The sequence below is a fragment of the Mytilus trossulus genome, chromosome 4 (genome assembly GCF_036588685.1).
Source record: "Mytilus trossulus isolate FHL-02 chromosome 4, PNRI_Mtr1.1.1.hap1, whole genome shotgun sequence".
NCBI lineage: Eukaryota > Metazoa > Mollusca > Bivalvia > Mytilida > Mytilidae > Mytilus > Mytilus trossulus.
Genome location: NC_086376.1, coordinates 12,346,044 through 12,363,313, shown reverse-complemented (window position 1 = coordinate 12,363,313; position 17,270 = coordinate 12,346,044). Strand labels below are relative to the sequence as shown.

Sequence of the window (17,270 nt, the reverse complement as noted above, 5' to 3'; positions counted from 1 at the left end):
TTTTTGCTCATATTCTTTTTGGTAATCAATTATCATACATAGGAATTTGCAGGAAATCGTAGCTACATATAAATTACATTGCAACGTCTATAGACTTAAAGAAGTCAAAACATGTATTTATTATAAAAATGTATTTTCAATTTTAGACTTATCTAAGTCAGAAAAAGGACAGACTTGTTTAGGTCTATTTATGTTGATGAAAAAACTTAATTTTACTTTGTGGCCAAAGTACACCACCTGAGACAGCAAAAACCTGTCTGAGAGTTCACAAGGACTTGAGCTATCTATATTTAATTATCAAATTGAACATCCTTACCAAACACAGATGTTATACCTCATTAAGTGTGGTTCCAGGTGGTTGCATTGTAAGGTTAATTAACATTATCTCCGATTTTTAGACTCTAATTCATCCTTTTCTTTAGAAGACAAAGCATTGTCTTTTAATGGTGTCATTATTTGATTTAGATGCATGACCTTTTTATAAATATCGTGGGTCTTGAAGACTTTTCGACTTGTAGGGGTCAATGTTTGCAACTTTTTGATTCTGGTCAGCTATTTCTTGCTTAACAATATTTGACTTATTATTTAAAGTCATATTTTGTCTTGCATTAAAGGTAGAAAAATCCTGAAACTTACAAATGTAGACCCCTATGAGTCAAAAGCAGATTCAGATTTATTTATGTATAAAGCATACTGATTTTTTATATTATTATTTTCAGTTGTTTTATTGATCTGCTTACTGCTACATGTACATGTATAAGATATATCACAAAAACAATTTTTTTCTCAATTCCTGAGCTTACAGTATACCAGAAAAAAATTTGGGCAGATGGAGGAAATTAAAAAGGTATATTTTTTAATTAACAAAAATTTAAGATTCAGGTATTTTCTTATTTTATTTTTTTATTTTTCTACCATAATAGGGGACTAATCAAAGTAGAAGTAGAAGTACAGACATGACAGAAGAAAGTCTTTTATTCATATGTTGCTATATTTTGATATATGAAAGAAAGTAACAACTACTATTTTTATAGAAAATATCAAATTAATCATGGGTACGTGCTAGTTAAAATAGGGTACAAGTTGGTTTAGTACCTGACCAAACGAGGCCCCCAAAGTACTGATTCTAGTTTTTAAACTTTGATGTGTGTGTGACGGATTGCTTCCCTTAGAACAGTTAGTAGATACTTAGTTAGATGCAAGCAGTTGAGCTAAAGAAGAACTTGTATAGCTCAGTCGGTTAACGCAATGCCTCGTAACATAGAAGTTAATTTGAGTCCCGGTGGAGACAGGCGATTTTGCAAGAAGAATCATGCTCTCAGGTTACATTGGCACCCAACAATAGAAACCCATGGTTAGAAGTAATACCTAGCCAGTTTAAAATATAAATATAAAAGATGAAGATATACATGTAATCCGATGATTATATTCTGTATAATATAATGACTCTTGAGGTGGGGAAAGTGTGACGGGATTGCTTCCCTGAGAACATTTAGTAGATACTTAGTCAGCTAAGAAAGTAATTCTTTAGCTCAGTGGGTTAACACGCTGCCTTGTAACATAGAGGTCCCAGGTTTGAGTCCCAGTGGAGACATGCAATTTTGCAAGAATCATGCTCTCCAGTTACATGTGCGACAAAGATGTGTGTGTGTGTGATGGACTGAATGACCAAGGGTGAATATCATCTGGAAAAAATATAGAAATCCAAAAGCTGTTGTCTTTGCTGGCAACCTGTTTAGATGATTGATGTCAATGTGTGTATGTACTCGAGATTCCGCCAATGTAGATTCACCCCCTGATTGACTGCAAGGGTACAGCGGATTCATGTACACTCCCTAAGGATTAATGGAGATGTGTCCTTTACAATATTATCCCACCACCAGAACAATCCCCACCCAACACCGCCCAAGGGAGCATGTATAGGCCACCGGGAAGTCTGTTATTATGGTGGAGGTTCCAAGCCGAAGTACTTGGAGAGAACCACTGGGCCACTCGGTGGAAACAGACAAACCAGAGAGATATCAGAAGATTGATCTCCAGGTCAAAGTAGGGGACAATTTTGACCAACTGAGGCCCCCAAAGTACACATTCTAGTTTAAACTGCGGTCTGGGTACCAGAGATGTGTGTGAGATGGTGAAAATTACCCTTCTGGTGTACTGATATTTTTAGCACCACTTGAGTCGACCACGAACTCACATAAATGTACACTCATGATCATGTAAAAGTCTAGTAGAAGAAAGTTATAAATTCAATTTGTTTCAAAAGATGTACATGATGTAGGAAATTTCATGTGTCTCGTTTTACCTCTTATGCTTCTTTGATTTTTTGTGTCTGTATCTACTGTCAGATGATCTGTCTCTTTGGTGCTTTTTCTTTTTTTCTTTTCCCATTTTTTGTGATTCGTAAGTTCGACGAAATAAGGGAGATAACTTTGATATTTCTTAATCGTCAAAGTGTTTGAATGAAAGGAGTGCTCGAAACGGAAAGACCATGATCTGTTGTAATCCTGTTTATTTGTCAACATCAACAAACTTTCATCTACCGTATTTTCACTCACTGATTCTGATAGAAAATGACTAAAGTGTGTATCTTAAACTCAATGATCTCATATCTGCATGTGACAATTTTTTGTTCAGTAACACCTTAGCTATCTGTTACTGTCAGACTGTTGTAAAGTTATAAGTTGTTTTCAAGAATAGCAATAATTTATTTATTTCATATCATTAGAATAAATGAATGACAACTCGCCCCAATGCAAAATCACCTCTCACAACATCACCCAACTTTTTCAACCAACTTCTCCCACTTTTTACTTTTGGCCCCAAGTAAAATAAAATATATTTTGTATCCAATATCCTCTCATGGGTTTTCATCATTGGTACATGTATGTATATATATAACAGAATTTCCCAACCGGCTGACAGTTTAAAAAAAGGGAGAAGGTTTGGATCCATTAAAACGTTTAATCCCGCTGCAAATGTTTACACCTGTCCTAAGTCAGGAATCTGATGTACAGTAGTTGTCGTTTGTTTATGTAATATATACGTGTTTCTCGTTTTGTTTATATAGATGAGACCGTTGGTTTTCCCATTTGAATGGTTTTACACTAGTAATTTTGGGGCCCTTTATAGCTTGTTGTTCGGTGTGAGCCAAGGCTCTGTGTTGAAGGCCGTACTTTAACCTATAATGGTTTACTTTTTAAATTGTTATTTGGATGGAGAGTTGTCTCATTAGCACTCACACCACATCTTCTTATATCTACTATAAAAAGCAAGGTTCAGTGGCGGATCCAGGAATTTTCATAAGTGGGGGCCCACTGACTGACCTAAGAGGGGGCCCGCTCCAGTCACGCTTCAGTGATTCCCTATATAAGCAACCAATTTTTTTCCCAAAAAGGGGGGGCCCGGCCCCCCTGCCCCCCCCCCCCTAAATCCGCCTCTGAGGTTGGCAAAAAGTATTGACCATGCCTGTGGTAAATACCGGTATTTACTGGGAAATACTGGGAAATACCGGCAAATACTAGTCGATTGAAATTTTTAGTGGTCATTACTATAAAAACCATTATCTACTTGCATGACTTGGTCAATTATAATTACAATTAATAATTAATTTATATAGAAAGTGGTCAAATCATTTTTAATGCTTTCATTTCTAATTCTATTGTAAATTCAAACAGGGATCTACATTTATTAATGTGTACATAATATTATAGTAAAAGATAAAATCTTTTTGTTCCTGCTTCAAATTTCCATTTCCAGCATGAAAAAGGTCTTTCATCTCACAGTTAAATAGCTGTAGACAGGAAATAATTTATTGTTTAAGGGAGTCTTCATATATTAATTTTATTACTGTCAACCCATGTACTGTCAACTTTTATTGGAGGCTGTTGTTAAAGTAATTAAATTTTCACACCTAGCAATGCCAGGTGATAAGGTAAAAAGACCCATGTAACTTCATTTACCTGTAGTTTTATTTACCTTTAATTTTAATTACCTTTATTAAAATCATACATTTTAAATAAAAATATATTAGTTTAAACATTTTGAAATAAAATATAAATTTGTATATATATATATATATATCTTAAGTATGCAATATCATAATTCATAAAAAATAAATTTTAAAATGAGTAAAAATAAGTGTTATAAATAAATAAAACATATCAAATTCATTAATTTTATAAGCTGACACATTATATTTGACTTTTTATCAAGATTTTACTTCAATTAATAGTAGAAACAACCATGAAAATTTCAATTGACCAGTATTTGCCAGTATTGACCACTTGGGGAGTATTGTCCTGGGCGGTAAATACCAGTAAATACCACTGGTAAATACCGGGGGTGGTATTTACCGCCCAACCTTGATAAAAAGAACAGAGCAAACTGAATTAGTGACAGAGTTAAACTATTTACAATAACATAAACCATGAGGGTACCCAAATTTCAACTTTTTTGACAATTATTAACCTACGTTTATTTATGCTTCAGACAAAAAATTTCATTATGTGTTTATTTTATAGATGTATCGTTATTTACGATATGCATGGTTTCACAAATTATTAATTTTGAATCCATATGGAATCATAGAAAAATTGGTACTGACCTCCAACATGTCCAAACCATCAATAATTCTGTAATGAGGAGTACCCAAATTACATCCATGCTTGAATTCCCATCGTCAAAAATGGAATAACAGACATGACAGAGCTTATGTTTAATTTCTTCAAATATTTTGAACAATTTGATATTAGTCCATGCATATATGCTTACTCTTTTTTTTTGAGAAATGAATACTTGTAACACAATTGTATTTGCTAGTTTTAAATAAGATGACGTTTTGATGATGCGGATTGCGATGTTTCCGTACATTTTGCTTTTTCGACGTAATATCAATAAGTTCCTGCATATACCTCTGTGTAATTTTATGTTGCTGGCCATATCTTTCTTGTAATAGGGAAATTGCCTTTTCATAGTATGCATTAGTGAGCGCAAAACCTGTCACTGATTTTAGAGCTTCATTGTGAAGTAACGATTTCAAAAAATTCAATTTTTTAATGTTGCTTAAGGTTGGGTTCGTATGCACGGCTGTCTCAAATGAGTCCCAAAATTACTGCCATTGAAGTATATCTCCATCGAAAGTAGGGAGATTCAACTTGGGTAGTTTGTTGTATTCACTAGTTGAGCTTAAGGATGGGCGAAAATCTGACAAACGGTAATTTGAGTTGTTCTGGTGATCTGTATATGAAGAGTTTATAGTATGAACGTTTTTAGCAGTTTCTATGCGTGGAGTATTACTTTCTGCTTGTGTATTCAACAATGTAGTTTTGACTAAGATAAATTTGTTGACTTGACGAATTTTACCTTCTAAGTTAAATGCATACTCTTCTGCTTCAACGATCTCTGTTTCGTCCAGTTCCTGTACTATGTCCTCATCTAACTTGCGTAATATTTCTTGCTTCCGTTTCAGACTATCCAATATGTTTGACAAATCCTCCGTGTCCATGGTTCCATCTTCTACCTGTTGAAGGTCTTCAAATTTCTTTATCAGTCTGGAAACTGCACTTCTATGTCCTGCTTGTATCGAACGTAGCTTCAGATTCATCCTGGTCTCGGTACCAATATCGTAGAGTTGTTGTATCGGACACAAATTAAGGCTTAGAAATAAGAACGTCTACTTGCAATGATACTTGTATTGGAACTCGGAATAGATAACGTCACATCAACGGTGACATCGTGTACATAGAGAGCGGTAGCGGGAACACCTCATGTGCAATTCTTAACAATATCCTTACGTCATCATTCTGTAACGTCGAGCAGCTCATTTATACAAAAGCATATGATGTGGGAGTACGATCTAAACAGTAAACAGCCCAAACAATATATTTATATTTTACCATGGGGGTGTACTTAAGTTGTTTGAAGAACGTCATGCATGTTAGAATGTTAGAATAAGGTTTATAGGAAATATATTTTCTGAGACAAGTGCCTGTGGTTTTTGTACTCTCAAGAATGCATTGTGAATCACAATTTCCATTGAAAAAGCAATTTCCATTGAAAAAGTTTCTTGTGTACAGTTTGGAAATTAGTATGGCGTTCATTATCACTGAAATAGTATTTATTGGTTTAGGGGCTAGCTGAAGGACGCTTCCGGGTGCAGGAATTTCTTGCTACATTGAAGACCTGTTGGTGACCTTCTGCTGTTGTTTTTTTATTTGGTCGGGTTGTTGTCTCTTTGACACATTCCCCATTTCCATTCTCAATTTTAATGATGAATTCATTTGACGTAAGTCAAAATATGATCTGACCATACAGCAGAATCTTTGTTGAAGAAGGCTTTTTCCCAACAGAAACAGAAACACTCTGTTTAACACTTGCAATTGGAAATCTTATTGAATTTACTACTGACAGCTCGCCCCACTTATGTAAAATAGTGAGATCCTGATGAGTTTAGTCCTACCAACTTGCCCACTCATAATAAAAAAGAGTTAAATTTCTGTGAATAAACATTTTAAAGGTCTGTTAACTTAATAATTGCTCCACTATTAGCACCAAATTAATGAAAAAAAGAATTATACTGTACAAATGTATGTATGTTAAATTGTCTCCTTTGGGTAGACTTTCATATTAACAGCTTGAACATTGATCTAATATCATTTGTGATGACAGGATGATCTATAAAACACAATACACTAAAATGAATATTTATAGCTTTACAAGTTTTTTTTAAATTTCAGCCACATTTTATGATATAAAGTATATTTTCAAGATGATAGAACACTCATATATTACACCAACATTTTATGAATGACCTCAGCCATTGTATGGATCTAGTCAAGGCTATTATTGTAATAATGTTTACATTGATTTTAGTTTTGAAATAGAAAAAATGGAAGACAGAAATAAAGAAATAGAAGATATACATGGTGGATTCAAAGATATAAAGGAGAAAGATTTGTGCGAGGACAGTGTGTGGAATGATGGCTCAATCTGGCAACATATGCCTGATGACTTTATCATTCATATATTCTCCTTCTTAGACTGTAACAGTTTGTTGGAAGCTTCTAAAACATGTAGTGTAAGATATATCTGAAATCTTAGTTAGGATGCATGCTTACATCATGTACATGTAATAACATCTCTGTACATATTTGCATATTGAAGCAAACTGCTTTTGAAGGACTCAAATCATAGTAATGAAATATGATTTAGCTACTATCTGACTGTTATTCCTAATGAAATTGTTTCAAAAATGAGGGGGGGGGGGGGGGGGGGCAATAGTTAACAACACCTTGATTTTTGCAAAACCAGTAAACACAGTGGGTTAAAAAAAGTTAATATCTTTAAAATTTATCTAAGATAACAGTTAGCAACACCTTGAAAAAGGCCAAAACAAATATATATAAAAAGGTATTGCCCCCCTCCCCTCATAAGATAAATGTTGACATACATGTAGGTTGAATAGAGAAATGTTGTTCATGCTCAAACAACAACATTTCCATCTACTGTTAACATTTACCCAACCGCAAGGTAACAACTTCAGGTGTTGGTTCACCTTGTTCAAATTCTTGTTTTATATAAAAAAGAAGATGTGGTATGATTGCCAATGAGACAACTATCCACAAAAGACCAAAATGACGCAAACATTATCAATTATAGGTCTTTTAACATGTTTTAAACTTTGAAGTGTAATTTTTGAAAATGTAAGACTCACAACTCCTGAACAACAAATATCAAAATTAAAGGAATCTTGCCTTTATGAAACCTAACATTTTATCTGTTTAAAATAATCACTATGTGAATTTGAAAAAGAAAGACAGTATAAAGGCAAACATGAATAAAGGGAAATCTGTGGTGATTTCAATGTCAGATACAGCACTCCATCAACACAAAATTAAAAAAAAAAATGCTTCAAGCAATATTATCAGGCAGGAGAAAAACTAAATTATTACATAACAAGTAGAAAATTTGTTGTATTAATAGAAATGGAGACGTGTTGCTATAGAAACTTTGTTGTATTTATAGAAATGGAGACGTGTTGCTATAGATGAAAGCTTATGGAAAGATTTAGTCAGCTGTAAAGTGGGTCTTCCAAGGGCTTCATTACCCGACTGTGAGAGTTGGTATGAGGAATTCAGACGTCTCTGTATGAATGTTCCTGTCGTGGAAAGTGAAGTGTTAAAGGAACACGAGGATGAAGTTTATCATGTGATGTTCTCTCCGTCAGGAAAATATTTCTCTTCAACAGGAAAAGATGGCAATGTTATTGTAAGTTTCTCCCTCAGTAAGAAATAACACAATGACTGTGTAATTGTAAGCTTTGTGTCTGCTCATTTTTGTCTAGAATGAAAGGTGATATTAAGGAGATTTTCAGACAGCTTGGTCATTTGTTGGGCAACAGTGTTTACATTTCTGATAAGGACAGTTTAAGTGAATCAACTAGTGGAACATGTAAGTCAAAGATATTTGGTATGCCCTTTGTATTGATATCGGTACATCTCATATCCATTGAGATTATTTGTCCCTCCACTCATAGTAATGACCTTTAATGACTCTGACATTTTTCCATAGTTTACATGATAAATTTTGTGTTAAGGTCAGTTTAAATTGAAAAGTTATGTCTTTTAAACATAAAGATAAGAAGATATGGGATGATTGCTAATAAGACAATTCTCCATCAGAGACCAACTGACACTGAAGTTTACATAATTTACACATATTAAAGGATTGTCACATTAAATGTATCCTACCGTAGTCTAAGATCGTTCATCTTGTCAGTTCGTTAGGTATTTGTGTTTGAACTTAACAAACGGGGAAACTCCGCATTGACGTCACTACGCTGCTTCCGGCGTAGAAAAACTGTACAGAATACGTTTTTTCTGCTCTTTTGAATAAAAAAACAATTCAAAAGGTAAGTTTTCATTGTTGTTCTCAATTATTGCTAAAAAATGCCAATTTTCTAATGCCCGTTTCAATCCCGACTTCCGAATGTCTGAAAACATTCTAGAACTTCACAAAATCCCACTGCCGGCCTCTATTGCTTTGTGTACATTCCATTCAGCGTCATCAATCTTGTGGCAGTCAATACAGGTCAAGCAAATCGTATTTTTAGGAATTTTAAAATGACATGCTCCTTACGTCTTACGCGATTTTCTCGCGAAAAAAGCCCAACCAAAATGAAAGGAAAAATATGTGAACAAACGATGTCCATGCCATAATTTTGTACAGGAATGTAGAGTAGATTAATAAAAAAACAATTTACATTTATTTTTCATAGAATTTTCTTTTCATTCATAATAAAAAGATCGATATTCTAACCATGATGACTGTAGGTCAATATTCATACAAAATTCCATTGATGTCAAAGAGGATGGCAAAAAATTATATTTCCTGTTGAATAAAACCCAAAAATATTGCAAACTATTTTGAAGCAATATCCCACAAAGAAATCACATAATTGCCGTAGACTGAAAAATCCCCTAATTGACAGTGAAGCAATTTGATTGGGTATAACGAACTGACATCACGTGATTTTGACGCCATTGAAATTTTAATGTAAACAAACAAGGTCAGAAGGTTCAGTATATGGGAGAGCATCGTACATTTAGTTACTGACAAATAATTTTGAGTTACCAAGCTTGACAATGCCTGCTTATAAAAAATGAAAGCTAAGTCTACAGAAAAAATAAGAAAAAAATAGCCTTAGTATAACGACTTATCATTACACCTGGATACATTCATCACATATTTTATTTTTCCTTATTTAGTACCGTTATCCTACCATACATTTTTTTCCATGAAATAATATAATGTTTAATAGATAGATAACTACTTTGTTGTTTTTGTAGCATTATCATTTCCAGTCTATCAAATATCAATAAGATTTGCTGGATGGGTGTGCTTTTAAGACTTTTTTTTTTATATTTATTTAACTTTTTTAGGTCTGGGAACTTGGAATGCCAACCACAATGTTTACAAAGAAACTTGTTGTAGATTTACCTAGTTATACACGTTTTTCTGAATTCAATCAATCAGAGACCAAACTTTTAGTGGCTGGGATGGATATGGGCTACTTCTATGATGGCTTTATAAAGATTTATCAATTTGGAAAAGGTAAATATTATACTAAAGAACGGTGCTCTTATGGATGGGAGTCACTACATGTACATGTACTACTACTTGGGGGTTTAATAAACCTGAGGACCCATGAGGCTTTTGCATGGTCAATTGATTGAGTCAGTAATCTATATTTAATTTTTATGCCCCAACCAAGGGCATTGTGTTTTTGCGTCTGTTTGTTCTTCTGTCCGTTTGGCCGGCTTATGATTTAAGTTTCTGGCAAGGTAGTTTTAAATGAAGAAGAAGTCCAATCAACTTGAAATTTAGTACACTATGACATGAGTTTTCTAACTTTAATGCCAAATTAGAGTTTTGAGCCTAATTCCACAGTCCACTTAACATAGAAAAAGATAGTATAAGTGGAGCACTTATGTACTATGGACACATTCTTGTTATATCAGTTAAGCAGTAGAATAATTGTGTTGTAAATGCAGATTTTCAGTCTCTCAGCATTAAGAATTGAATTGAAGCCTATTAGCATTAATACTTTCCTTACATCATATTAAAGGCTGTGGAGATGAATGAGTTCCTTTTTTTTTAAAATGTATCTGTAGTATATATTTTAAAAAGAAGATGAAGATGTGATATGAATATCATAAGACAACGAAATTAACAGCTAAAAGGCACTGTACACTGTTCCACCTTCAAGAATGAGTGAAGCCAATACTGCATAGTCAGCTATATAAAAGGCCTCAAAATTACAAATGTAAAACAATTTAAACGAGAAAACTAAAGGCCTAACTAAGTATGTACAAAATAATAAATGAAAAAACAAATACGAAGCCCATTATAGTTAATAATTTCATTATAATGTAACATGTCATAGAGATGAAGGGTTCTATTCAGTCCTCTTAGAAGTTTTATAAACATAAATAAAAATGGCCCTGTTATCATTAAATAAACTTAAGTTTTATTGTTATTTTTTAACTATGATTGTAATCAATTATTTTACAGAACTTATAGAACTCTGTCTTGTAAGAGTTGAGTTTCCTAATTTCCGAGGAGCTTGGTATGATGACAATAATTTTATTTCTATGGGTAGAGCTAGTGAAGATGGACATGGCTATTTCTTACAAGTGAGGACTCACAAGGTAAGTTTAATACATAGATATAGGAAGATGTGGTATGAGTGCCAATGAGACAACTCTCCATCCAAATAAAAATTAAAAAAAAGTAAACCACTATGGGTCAATGTAAAGCCTTCAACATGGAGCCTTGGCTCACACTGAACAACAAGCTATAAAGGGCCCCAAAATTATTAGTTTAAAACCATTCAAACAGGAAAACCAATGGTCTTATCTATATAAAAAAACGAGAAACGCGTATAAATGACATAAACAAACGACAACTACTAGTATTCTTTCTCTGATAAATTAATGTTGATGATCAAATGAACAGACTTCTAGGACACAAATAACCATACTAGCCTGAATTGTAATAAATAGTGAATTAGTAATCTGTGATAAGAAACTTTGATGCAAGAAAGTCAAATTTAACACCAGAAAGTATTAGATTTAATGCATTTGGAAAATCTGTGAGTTTAGAATTCTGGATATAATTGCATGTTTTATGATTACGTGTATCCTGGATTTTGATGACTTGAATTGATAGCAAGTGCATTTTTATGCCCCACCTACATAGAAAATGGACACATTCTTGTTAGTAATCAAATACTTTTCATTGAAATTTATCCTTCTTGGAGATGCTTGATCATTTGTTCTCTTTATTTACTGATATGTTTATGTATGTTTGATAAGCATACATTGTAGTCTTCAAGAAATTTATGTACATCTTTTTCAGAATTTGCCATTATTGTTACATATAAAGAGGGCACTTAAAGTCATAAGAAACCTTGAATCAAAAAAAATAATGCATACATTTTTTATAACTGAATGGATAGTTATCATTATAAAACTTATGTACATATACATTTTTTCTGAAGAAAGTTTCTTTAATTTATTCATATTAAGAAGAAGTTTAATTTATTTGAATGGAAGGAAGCAATTCCCCCAACATATTTTCCATATGCAAAGTGACCTCAGTGTGACCCATCTCGTAAAAATCCGGTGATCACAATACGCATGGATGTCCTTAAAATAAATTATTATCTGAATTTACATGTTAAAGACGTAATCAATTTCCATTCTTTTTTGTTTATTTTTCATCAATTGTTGACAATTGTTAAACTTTGGCTTTAAAACACGAACTTTATTTACCTGCCATATTTTCACAACAACACTGACCAATTGAAAAAAAAATTTACACGAAAAAAATGATAAATTCGAGCACAGAAGACTAAGTTTATGATGTTTGGATGCAATGGTTCAAGAATTGGAAGAACATTATCCTTCACTGGTCACTCGTTTCATATGACTTTAACCTGTTAATTTCACATAAAGCATAAGCTGTTGTGATGATGCAAGTTTGAAAAGTTTAATTAAAAAAACTAATGAGATAAAGAAATGGGGAGGTTATGAATAGGGCATGCAGCACTGTCATATAAAACCTTTATATGTGCAACAATATTATTTACTGGGTTTTACTGGGTCATGTTGGCATGACACGGGTTATGTTCTTCTCATATATGTTATGATGGTATGATACTAAACCCCTAACAGGAAGGATTGGGCCTGATGTTCATATGATGAAATCATAATCTTTCAATCAGTTTAATTGAAGTCTGGAGCTGGCATGTCAGTTAAGTGCTAGTAGTCTGTTGTTATTTATGTATTATTGTCATTTTGTTTATTTTCTTTGGTTACATCTTCTGACATCAGAATCGGACTTCTCTTGAACTGAATTTTAATGTGCGTATTGTTATGCGTTTACTTTTCTACATTTGCTAGAGGTATAGGGGGAGGGTTGAGATCTAACAAACATGTTTTACCCCACTGCATTTTTGCACCTGTCCCAAGTCAGAAGCCTCTTGCCTTTGTTAGTCTTGAATTTTTTTAATTTAGTTTCTTGTGTACTATTTGGAAATTAGTATGGCGTTCATTATCACTGAACTAGTATACTGTAAACCAACTTATTTTCGCAGATACTTTATTTCGCGTTTTACCCATTCTTGACTACTTCGCGGCTATTTAATTTAGCAATTTTCTGATTAACTTGATGAAGTTTGATAAGGAAAGATCCAAGATTTACATATTCGGGACGATTTATATTCACGTTATTTTTCTACTCGCCAAAGTCGTGAAAATAAATCGCTTGCGAAAATAAGTTGGTTTACAGTATATTTGTTTAGGGGCCAGGTGAAGGATGCCTCTGGGTGCAAAAATTTCTTGCTACATTGAAGACCTGTTGGTGACCTTCTGCTGTTGTTTTTTTCTATGGTTGGGTTGTTGTCTCTTTGACACATTCCCCATTTCCATTCTCAATTTTATTTTTAAGTTTATAAAGTTTAATTTTCTTTAAATGCATTTTTTGTTATTCTGATTAAATGAAATATAACTTTGATTTTTAGGCTGAAAAGAAGATTTGTCAGCATGAATTTAGTGAGTTATTAAAAATCAGACATTGTCGCCATAGAAATGATTTTGTTAGAATCATAGACAAATCAAAATGGCCAAAAACAAAAACAGATAATTCAGATGATGATGAAACAGATAATAACATGGACACTTTCCGTGCATCAACAAGTGCTTGTGACTGTGACCATGACCCTGTAACTAAGAAACAAAAACAGGAAGACAATGAAAGTGACGAAGATGATAATGAGAATGCTTGTAACAGTACAGGAACACAGGATAAATATTTGATTTTATATCAAACATCATTGGATTATAAAGCTACTTTGTACAAGTACGGTATAGACTATAATGTTTTAAATGACCCAGAGTCAGGTGAAATGGGAAGGATGTTTACACCTCCCTATTGTTTATATGAATGTGATGGTACATGCATTGGAACAAGTTTATCAAAAGATCATAGGTAAATTGAAATAGTTGACTATAGGTACAAATGCGTTTATGTTCATTTATCAATGACCCCACATAACTTATCACTTATATTTAAGCATTAAATTATTTGAAAGTCTTTTAAGACTGAATTAGAAAATCTTTGCCTGAATGTACGATTGTGATTGTGATTTATAGACAAAAAAATTTCATCATTGCAATCTAAGGAACAGCTGTGTACAATAATGCTGTCAACATTTTAAATATGTGCTTAATGCAATCCCTTTGCAATTTACGAAGAAATATAAATAAATGTACTATGTCAGATTTTCCAGTAAGCAATGTCATTTTTTTTTTTTTTTTTATAAATAATTTAATTGTTCAAGTATTGAATGTAAAAGGAGCACTTTGCTTTTATAAATCAACCAAAAGGTGTCATAACAAAAACATGACAAAGGGTCAAAAGAACATAATGTTTTTCAAAATGACCTTCTTAATGTGAAAAGGCTGCAGTTTTCAGTGAATATGAAATCAAACAGAAATTACATTAAAAAATCCAAATTGTGTATGAAAAATATCAGTATTTCCACAAATCACTTTGAAATCAGAGATTATTTTTTCTTAGATTAAATATTGGAATGATAAAAAATGAATTAAATTACTTATTTATTTTTATACCTCCATGGTATGAATTGCTCTTTATATAAAGGCTTCAAAACATGTATGGATTGATCAGTTTTCATATGTTATTCAACACACCTGTTCCCCCAAATTTATCTATTTTTAGTCATTTACAATTAAAGCTGATGCAACAATCTCAGATAACAATCTATTAATGTTTGTTTTCAGGTATCTTGCTTATTGTGTGAGACAAAAGATTCCAGGGGAAGGATTTAGTTTGTATGATGAGAGTATAGAGGTCAGAGTTTATGACCTTCAAAATGACCTTGAGACTAAAGAGGTTTACAGGGGAGCCAGATCTGTTGGAGAAGATCATGTGTCCTATATTTTTCCATCTATAAGCAAGAATTTTGTTGCCTGGTAAGAAAAGAACTATGTAACTGCGAGCACTTTCGATACTTATTATATACATTTAAAAATAGAATGAACAGTTGCAGAACCAGTATCAAAACTAGTTCTACTAGTACCCACCTATATATCATGTATATAATTACTACAAATATCGAACGGGAAAAACCCAATTTCAAAGACATGAAATATATTGTCGGACACAAAGCAATTCAAGCACTATTAGATATAGTATTCTTTATCGGCGATTTGTTTATTTTCCCTTTCATCTTACTGCCTAATATTTTCGAGTATTGCATACTGGCTGTATCAACGAAAATATTAGGCAAAGCATGGCGTGACGTAAGGCAGAGGGATCTACTTTTCTGATCATCAAATGAAAATGAATAACCGAATGTCAGCAGTTACCAATGTAAATAAATCCGTTTCTGAAGAAGTCACGTGTATTTGAGATTTTAAAAAAACTATTAAAATGAACCTGTTATTAACAAATATAATAAAAAATCACTGTATTTGTGTTCAGTTTTGTGAAGTGATATTCTTTTTATACAGTAGTTAATATTGCAAATTTTATTTTACAAAATGTTTAATATGCAAATCTTTGTAATTTTAAAATTTATAATTTTCGCAATTTTTTTTTTTTCAGTGGAAGTGAAAATTTGAAAGGTTATATCTGGGACCGTCGCTATGGAGTTATATTATCAGAACTCAATCATGAATGTGGAATTCATTCACAGAATGGTGTGAATGCTACGGCTTTTTGTCCAACAGATCAGGAAGTTTTGGTAACAGTAGCAGATGACCTTAATATTAGAGTTTGGAGGTCAAGACAGGCGGTTTATGACACACGAATTGCAAGTGTTATAGACATTCCAAATAAACCTGATTATCAGAATGTAATACCTTCCTTGCCAATCATTAATTCAGATTCAGATTCTACAGATGAAGCTGTCAGGGATGATTTAGATGATGGCAAAACAACGTGCTGTTATGGACTTAAAAATAGAAAATTAAAAGCAAAAATAACAAAAAAAAGATAATGAAGACAAAATAATCAAATATTAATGTTTGTTATGGATTTGTTTTGATAAAACCAGTTGACCTACAATTTCTTCATTAAGGAATTGAAGCAAAGTAAAAGAATCACTGTATGATTAATGTTTTTTTATATATTTATATATGAGTACTAGAACAAAAAGCATTCATGAACAGGTCTGCTGAGAAACAATTGTAGATTAATATATAATACTTTTGTCCCCCCCCTTTTTTTAAAGGAAAATCCCTAAGACTTTGTGTGAATACATGTACTTGCATGTTATTTCTAAAGGATCAATACCTCGACAGTATATAAATCATCAGTAAGCGTATGTCTGTGATATATTTATGAGTTTTTTGTATGGAATATATGTGTTTATAATTCTTTGAACATTTTCTTTTTAAATTGTTGTGGAAGTGTTTGACTACTATGGTATGAGAAAGTTCTTGAAAAAATATTTGATTACATATATCTACATAAATATGAAAACTATATGATTTATATGTACATTGTATTGTTTTTCATTAGTTTTTCGTGTTTGTTTGTAAACCATTGGCCCATTTGGGAGTAAAATGCTATTCTATAAAGTGAAGTATAGTGTTGTTCTAAAACTTCAAATAAATGTTGTTACTGATAGTCTTTTCCTAAATAACACTATGCATTGTCTGTCTTGGAAAGATTTACCAAGTTCTATAAATATGAAATTGACTTTAAAACTTGCATTCATATACAAGATATATAACATATTTGTTTAAGATATACAACCTTGTAATTGTTTGCTTCAGTAAATTTGCATAATTATTTGATACTAAAAACCAATAGTCTTTCATGTTTAAATCTACAAGTGATGAACATTTAAAATCAGACATTAAACTAGCTTAATAAGGAGCTATTTTATTACCTGTATTTGTTTACAGTTTTCTTTTTTTTCTAATTTAAGGGGGTAGACCTTGGTTCAGGGAGACAACTCCTTAAGTCAGTTATACGTTTGTAAAAGTCAAGTTTTATCAATGTATGAAAGCTTTTACCTGAAACAGATTGGAAATAATCTATGTAACCATGATGCTTAGAATATATTTATAAAAATGGTTTACACAATCATACTGATGATTTTAAGAGTTATTTCCCTTAACCAAGGTCCACCTCCTCAATATCAAGTTTTTTCCATCTACTCAGTTTTTTCTTTA

At 32.5% G+C, this 17,270-nt stretch overlaps 2 protein-coding genes across 2 annotated transcripts in view; one reads left to right on the top strand and one right to left on the bottom strand.

Annotated features, from left to right (window-relative positions):
* The window catches only part of LOC134714699 (splicing factor Cactin-like), a 17,298-nt gene extending 14,836 nt beyond the window's left edge, over positions 1 to 2,462 (bottom strand). The window contains exon 1 of the mRNA XM_063576194.1: positions 2,306 to 2,462. Coding sequence (XP_063432264.1) covers positions 2,306 to 2,391 — 86 coding nt within the window. The 5' untranslated portion in view covers positions 2,392 to 2,462. The remainder of the gene's footprint in view (positions 1 to 2,305) is intronic.
* LOC134714700 (F-box/WD repeat-containing protein 5-like) lies at positions 2,457 to 17,270 on the top strand. The gene is made up of 8 exons (XM_063576195.1): positions 2,457 to 2,582; positions 6,874 to 7,078; positions 8,026 to 8,268; positions 9,942 to 10,113; positions 11,074 to 11,210; positions 13,586 to 14,052; positions 14,868 to 15,059; positions 15,694 to 17,270. The coding sequence occupies exons 2-8, from the start codon at positions 6,890 to 6,892 to the stop codon at positions 16,085 to 16,087; spliced, it is 1,794 nt and encodes a 597-aa protein (XP_063432265.1). The 5' UTR covers positions 2,457 to 2,582; positions 6,874 to 6,889; the 3' UTR covers positions 16,088 to 17,270.